The sequence below is a fragment of the Piliocolobus tephrosceles genome, chromosome 8, assembly GCF_002776525.5.
Source record: "Piliocolobus tephrosceles isolate RC106 chromosome 8, ASM277652v3, whole genome shotgun sequence".
NCBI lineage: Eukaryota > Metazoa > Chordata > Mammalia > Primates > Cercopithecidae > Piliocolobus > Piliocolobus tephrosceles.
This window is the reverse complement of record NC_045441.1, coordinates 5,704,602-5,712,595: the sequence shown is the minus strand read 5'-3', so window position 1 is coordinate 5,712,595 and position 7,994 is coordinate 5,704,602. Positions and strand designations below refer to the sequence as shown.

The window sequence follows — 7,994 nt, the reverse complement described above, 5'->3', positions numbered from 1 at the left end:
GAAACAGCATATCATTGTTTTATGGCCCCTAAAATGGGTTGCTTTTTACCTCAGAATTTGTGTGGGGGGTGGGAGAGAGATGAGGATGGGAGACAAGGCTCCTCCTCTGCTTAAGTGCAGGACATTTCATGTGTGTTTCTTGACTGCCCACAGGACGGCCAGCTGATTGAGTGTCGCTGCTGCTATGGGGAATTTCCATTTGAGGAGCTGACGCAGTGCGCAGATGCTCACTTGTTCTGCAAAGAGTGTCTCATCAGATACGCCCAAGAGGCAGTCTTTGGATCTGGAAAGGTAAGAACTGTGTAATACGTCCCATGTATATAGGACACATTCCTGGAGTCTAAGGAGACCACGTTGATAGATAAGTGTAAGTGCCTCTTTCAGGGTGAGGTGGAATTTTGCTGGTGTGCTTATGGGCATTACCTGATGTGTGTGATTATGTGGGTTCTCTAAGCACAGCAGATTTCTTTTCAGGGAGCAGTAGAATTCTTCCACGCCCCCATGCCTAACTGCAGAGGAGCACCCGCTTCACTCATCTTCTTATTCATAATCAGAGGGAAGGTTACCTCTGAAAGAACGTTGCAGCCTATTGGATTAAATATATATTAAAATAACATAACTTACTTTACACAAGATCATATTTCTCGCCGGGCGCGGTGGCTCAAGCCTGTAATCCCAGCACTTTGGGAGGCCGAGACGGGCGGATCACGAGGTCAGGAGATCGAGACCATCCTGGCTAACCCGGTGAAACCCCGTCTCTACTAAAAAATACAAAAAACTAGCCGGGCGAGGTGGCGGGCGCCTGTAGTCCCAGCTACTCGGGAGGCTGAGGCAGGAGAATGGCGTAAACCTGGGAGGCGGAGCTTGCGGTGAGCTGAGATCCGGCCACTGCACTCCAGCCCGGGAGACAGAGCCAGACTCCGTCTCACAAAAAAAAAAAAAAAAAAAAAAAGATCATATTTCTCTCTCCAAAGTCAGTTTCTCTGAACATCAGCATAACAAACACAGTATGGGAATTTTACATTGTTTTACACCACTAAGTTGGTGGTATTTTGTTCCAGCAGCAATATAAAGTTAACACAGTGATTAAGAACATGACTTTTTGCCTGGGTGCAGGGGCTCATGCCTGTAATCCTAGCACTTTGGGAGGCTGAGGCAGGTGGATCACCTAAGGTAAGGAGTTCGAGACCAGCCTGGCCAACATGGTGAAACCCCATCTCTGCTAAAAATACAAAATTAGCCAGGTGTGGCGGTGGGTGCCTGTAATCCAGCTACTCAGGAGGCTGAGTGAGCCAAGATCACACCACTGCACTCCAGCCTTGGTGATGGTGAGACTCTGTCTCAGAAAAGTAAATAAATAAATATTCTGTTTTTTCAAAGAGCATGACATTTGGAGTCAAGCAGAATGCATTGGGCCATGCCCCCCGTCAGCCATACAAGCTCTGTGATCTTGAGTAAATTAAATGCCTTAAGCCTCAGTTTCTTCCTCTGTAAAATGGAAATAATCATAGTATTGTTTTGAAAGCTAAATGAGGCCATGAATTTAATAAACTTACTGTTTGACACATGGTAAATGCCTCATAAATTTTAGCTATTTTTAAGATGTTGTCTTTTGCCATTTGTTTTCTTTGGTGTCTGTCTTTCATTCATGTGGGACGCATTCCTCATGTCTGACACTCTGTTCATGTTAAAGAGCTGTTGGAAAGCTGTGTGAGTGGTGGGGCTTATAGAGCAGCGGGTTTGACTCTAGGTGCCTGGGAGCCAGTTAGCTTTTGTATTACGAACCTGAATGGCCCTTAAGTCTCTTCCCTGGGGTGATTCAGTCTGCCTCCTGCCTAGTGGGTGTGAGCCCATTTTCCAGCATTCTGAAACTGAGTGGGAGGAAGGGGCTGGAGAATTCTCTGTTCATTATGCAGACTCCATTTCAGACTCTGACTTCAGGCCCCCTCAGCTCTGCTCTCCTCTGTGACTGGTTCCCAGGTCAGAGCCTTGTGGTCCAGCTGTTCAGATCTTCCTCATTTCTCTCAGAGTCAGCCAGTTCCTTCTGAAGGGGGTAGGAACTAGAGGCTCCACCCATCTCCCTGTTTTCAGTTTGTTACTTTGAGTCCTCCCCCTCTCCCCACCACTCAGCTCTGCTTTCCAGAGGGTCTCCAGCTTTCTAATACCTGTAGAGGGGACCAGCTTCTCCCCAGCATCTCCTTTTCAGACCCTAAGCTATGGGCTTCTCTATCTGGTCTGCTAAGCCATTTACCCTTGCTCCACTTTCAATCTCTGTGGATTGTGATTTGGGCTGATAAAGGTCCTCTAGTGATATCAAAAATGTACTGGATTTTTGTTTCATGGTTTCCATGATTTAATTGTGATTTCTTAGAGACGAACAGGCAGAGAGATCTTTGCTCTACTGTCTCAGGATCTATGTTTTTAACCGCTGACGCTTTTTATTTTTCTATAAACGGTGTTGGTTTTTTTCTTCTTTGCCTGTTCGCCTTTTTCTAGTCGGAGCTCAGCTGCATGGAAGGCAGCTGCACGTGTTCGTTCCCAACCAGTGAGCTGGAGAAGGTGCTCCCCCAGACCATCCTATATAAATACTATGAACGAAAAGCTGAGGAGGAGGTTGCAGCAGCCTACGCCGACGAGCTTGTCAGGTTTGTTCTCAGGCAGAGCGTGCCATCTGCCAACCTTTCCCCATTGTGAAAACTACCTGGGCACTTGCGTCAGATGATGAAAATTGAGTGTATCTTCCAGGTTTTTTGGCATTTCTTGCTGAGAAATAAGATTATCAATAATTTTATTTATTTATTTTTATTTTTTAACACCTCGAAACCATTGAGTAACCAGTAATTCTATTAATGGAAAAATCTGCAGCTCAGACTTCTTTTTTTGTTTGAGATGGAATCTCACTCTGTCACCCAGTTATGGAGTGCTGGAGTGCAGTGGCACAATCTCTGCTCACTACAACCTCCACCTCCCGAGTTCAATCTATTCTCATGCCTCAGCCTCCCGAGTAGCCTGGATTACAGGTGTGCGCCACCACGTCCAGCTTATTTTTGTCTTTTTAGTAGAGATGGGGTTTTGCCATGTTGGCCAGGCTGGTCTCCAACTCCTGACCTCAAGTGATCCACCCACCTCGGCCTTCCAAAGTGCTGGGACTACAGCAGTGTAGTCCCGCTGTGGACCACTGCGCCCAGCCTGCAGCTCAAACTTCTGTCTACATATCTTGGCACCCCCTGATCTTCTGGCCCATAGATACAATCATGGTGCCCTGGGCTGGAGGGAAATCGGTATATGCAAGGAGTTCTCATTAAGATTGGGCTGTGTTTATTGAGTGGTTTATATTGAGTCAGGACCGCAGGTGGTGCTTATGTTTCCTGATAAGAGCCAGCACAAAGAAGAGGCTCAATTTGTGTTTTCAGGAAAACTAAGGAGTATAAAGGGGATGTGAATGTCCAGCTCAAAACGCCATCTTCATATGAACAGCCACATGGAGCTGGAACCAAGTCAGTCTTTAATGTTTGAAGTAATGTCACTTCTGCTGTTTTGACTGTAGGTGCCCCTCCTGTAGCTTTCCTGCTCTGTTGGACAGTGATGTGAAGAGGTTCAGCTGTCCTAATCCTCGCTGCCGAAAGGTAGGGAGGCAAATTTTTTTCTAGATGTATATTATGGTATTATGGGCTGCCCTCATGGCCCAGATATCTGCTGTTTACCTGACCTCTGATATATAAGAAGGATTTGAGTGCTTTCCTTTTCATAAGCAAATGAGGATGAGTACTTTGTGAGTAACGGTTGACCATGGTTACTGAGATGGCAGCCACTCGTGCCACTCCAGTTACAAAGCTCTGGATTCCTGTTTTATATCATCATCTTTAGGACAGATACTGTAATGTAAAGTGGGAAGTGTTTAGTTTTTCTTCCACTGTGTCAACATTTTTCTTGCTTGCTCTCTTCACCACCTATGCTAAAATACCCCCTGCTACCCCTCCCCGTACAGACGCACACCTTTTGCCATTTTCAAAGTCCATATGATGCATCTTTGATTACAGAACTGGGCATCATAGTGGCATCTCCATCACATCTGGTAGGTTATTTATTTGACTGTTTCTCCTCATAAGAACTGACTATATTAGGTGGGAACAGAGCTGTCTAGGCGGGAACAGAGCTGTCTAGGCACATTACTGTTGCAGATCTTTCTTCTCTTTAACTTGGCGCCTACTCTGTGAACTAAGAGTGTCTTAAAATTTGTCAACTATTTAGAAGCCAGTTAGAGTTTTTAGTGAATATTAGCATCCACCTAGACAAATATGTTCTAAACCATTTTTCTAAAATTGGATGATTAGAGTTGAACACTGCAATATCTTTGCCTTGGGGAGAGTAAAGAAATTAAGGTAGAGATTAGAAAAGGAAGAAGAAACTAAACTAATGGATCAAAACTTTATTTCTTTTGTTTTCAGCGTTAATATTTCTGGACATTTTATATGTTCACACCCCAGGCTGTTGCTATAACAGTTGTCCCAACAGTCGCTGGCATCTTGCAACTTTAAGAAAGCAGAGTGCTAGGCCAGGCATGGTGGCTCAAGCCTGTAATCCCAGCACTTTGGGAGGCTGAGACGGGCGGATCACCAGGTCAGGAGATCGAGACCATCCTGTCTTAACACGGTGAAACCCCGTCTCTACTAAAAAACTACAAAAAACTAGCCAGGCGAGCTGGCGGGCGCCTGTAGTCCCAGCTACTGGGGAGGCTGAGACAGGAGAATGGCGTAAACCCGGGAGGCAGAGCTTGCAGTGAGCTGAGATCCGGCCACTGCACTCCAGCCTGGGCAACAGAGCGAGACTCCGTCTCAAAAAAAAATAAAAATAAGAAAGCAGAGTGCTGGCCTCTCCCTGTGTGCTTCCAGTGGGTCAGGTGCTGGACTGCCTGGGGAGGTGATGCCTGCGCTAAGACACAGCAGATAGGGAGGAAGTAGCCAAAGGATGGAAAGGGTGGGGGTGGAGTGGAGATGGAGAAATGCCCAGGAGTGGCAGCAGTGTGGATACACTGGTGCTAGGAGTGTAAGGAGGCTCATAAGCTGAGCAGGGGCAGGCCCATGCAGTACACTGTCCTGTGGTGGGGAGAGGTAAAATTTCAGGGAAGTCTACTTGCCTATTGAGTAGTCCAGGTGAGAAATGTACAGCACTATGCCGCTTCTTGGGTCTTCATGAGTTGCTTAGAAGGAGCTGGGAACTACATTTCCTGGTAAGGTTTCAAATAAGGTCTGCCAGTGAAACTCCTTATGTACAATTGGGAAGGTCAAAGAAGAGGAGAGACCATTATTCTCTCAGGACAATTTTTTTTTTTAATTTTGAGACAGAGTCTCACTCTGTCATCCACGCTGGAGTGCAGCGGCATGATCTCAGCTCCCTGCAACCTCTGCCTGCTGGCTTCAAGCAGTTCTCCTGCCTCAGCCTCCCAAGTAGCTGGGATCACAGGCATGTGCCACCATGCCTGACTCATTTTTATATTTTTGGTAGAGATGAAGTTTTACCATGTTGGCCAAGCTGGTCCTGAACTCCCGGCCTCCAGTGATCTGCCCGCCTCAGCCTCCCAAAGTGCTGGTATTACAGGCGTGAGCCACCACCCCCATCCTGAAGACATTTAAAAGCAGCTGCATTTGTTGCCCAGTGGCTCATGCCTGTAATCCCAGCCCTTCGAGAGGCTGAGGCGGGCAGATCACTGAGGAGACCAGGAGTTCAAGACCAGCCTGAGTAACATAGTGAGACCCTGTCTCTACAAAACAAATTTTAAAACTCAGCTGGGAGAGGTGGTGTGTGCCCATAGTCCTAGCTACTTAAGAGACTGAGGCAGGAGAATCACTTGAGCCCAGGAGGTTGAGGCTGCAGTGAGCCATGATTGTGCCACTGCACTCCAGTCTGGACAACCGAGTAAGACCCTGTCTTTAAAAGAGAAGAGTCTAAAAAATAAAAGCCTGAGGGCACACATGAGTCTGGAACAGCATCTAGTGAGCGTCAACTTGGGATGTTGATGAGAGCTTCCCAGGGTCTCTTAACATCCCAAATAGGAACACCACATATATTTTAGTTTCTATCTGTGGGAGGAATATACATGGCCTGCTGAACTTGGAGGTAGCCATGTATCTTCTTGTGGCCGGTGAAACATGTGAGTAGTTAGATCACTTGCAGAAAAAGCCATAAAGGCATGTCATGTGGGAAATGTCAAGATGACAGAAGAGAAAGCCCCAGACCCTCTTTTTCCCCATAGAGATACCAGTTCAACAACAATGGAAGGACCATTTCTCTCTGTGAGAAATCCAGAAACCAGTTGCGTCAAAGACTGGGGAATTTGTGATGCTGGCTCTCCAGAGCTCCACTCCCTGGCACAGCACCGTGTGATTGGGAGGGAACTCCCAACTCCTGGCATCTTTATGGGGAGGAAAAAGAAGACTAGAACATATATCTAATATTCAGACCTCTCAGGAGGCTGCTCAAGGTACTAGTTTCTGTCTTGTCTCACAGGAAAGGGCACCAGGTTGGGGACCACTGAGGACAAATGGGATGGTGGAACTAGCACATACTGACTCCTCATTGCCCTCTCCCTGCTTCTCTTTGGAGGGAAGGAGTTGGGGCATGAGTCCAGCATTCTAGGTTTTCTGGAGCCCACCCAGGACTCTGGTTTCTTTCTCACTCGATGGAGCACTGATGGGACCTGGCATGGTCTAGGTCCCTGGGGGCTGCTGAGAAGAAGAGAAAACTGGGTGCTGGGTGGCTTGTACTGCCCCAGAGGACCCACGGTACAGTAGGCAGAGTCCAATGCACCTCGAAGGCTGCTTTTTGGGTCCAGGGGAAGAGTAGAGCATGGGTCCAGCATTTGGAGTTCTCAAGGGGCTGCCTGAGGGACTAGCTTCTGTCTCACCCAACTCAGTGCTGGCAGAACCCAACCTACTCTAGATGCCTTGGAGCTGCTGAGGCCAAAAAAGAGCTGGGCAGCTTACAGCAGCTCCAGAGGGCCTGTGGTACCTCAGACAGGCACCAGAAGCAAGAGCTTGCAAGCTCCTGAAAAAAGGAAAACAAAAGCCTGAGCACTTAGATTAGCCTACGATTTAGCAAAATCTTCTCACAGGAAGCCTATTTTAGAAGAAAAGTATGAGTATCTCATGTAATTTATTAAATACTGTACTGAAAGTGAAAAAGAGAATGATTGTATGGGTACTTGAATTACAGTTTCTACTGAATGTGTATCACTTTCACGCCACAGTAAAGTCAAAAAGTGTAAATTAAACCATTGTTGGAGACCATCTGTATATGCACCCAGCATCGGGGCACCCAAATATGTGAAGCAAATATTGACAACCGAAGGGAAAAATAACACAAAAATAGTAGGAGATTGCAATACCTCACTTTCAATCATTGTTAGCACCACCAGGCAGAACATTAGTAAGGAAACAGCTGACTTGAATAAAATTATAGACCTAACAGACACATACAAAACATTCTAGCCAACAGGAACAGAAAACACATTCTCTCCTCTATTGCACATGGAACATTTTCCAGAATAGAAAATATTAGATCATAATACAGGTTTTAACAAATTTAAAATCAAAATCATACCAAGTATCTTTTCCAGCCGCAAGGTGATAAACTTAGAAATCACAAACAGCAAGAAAATTCACAAAATATGAGAACTAAAGAACACACTGTCCAGGCATGGTGGCTCCCACCTGTCATCCTGGCACTGTGGGACGCCGAGGCAGGTGGATCACCTGAATTCAGAAGTTCAAGACCAGCCTGGCTAACATGGCGAAACTCTGTCTCTACTAAAAATACAAAAATTTAGCTGGGTGTGGTTGCGTGTGCCTGTAACCCCAGCTACTTGGGAGGCTGAGACAGGAGAATCACTTGAACCAGGGAGGTGGAGGTTGCGATGAGTGGAGATTGTGCCACTGCACTGCAGCCTGGGTGACAGAGTGAGACTCTATCTCAAAAAAAAAAAAAAAAAAAAAAAA

At 46.4% G+C, this 7,994-nt stretch overlaps 1 protein-coding gene across 1 annotated transcript in view; it reads left to right on the top strand.

The window, feature by feature from the left end:
- RNF216 (ring finger protein 216) overlaps window positions 1-7,994 on the top strand; it is a 135,736-nt gene that overhangs the window by 34,702 nt on the left and 93,040 nt on the right. Inside the window, exons 9-11 of the mRNA XM_026448777.1 lie at window positions 116-291; window positions 2,497-2,645; window positions 3,548-3,626. Of these exons, the coding sequence (XP_026304562.1) occupies window positions 116-291; window positions 2,497-2,645; window positions 3,548-3,626 (404 nt within the window). The remainder of the gene's footprint in view (window positions 1-115; window positions 292-2,496; window positions 2,646-3,547; window positions 3,627-7,994) is intronic.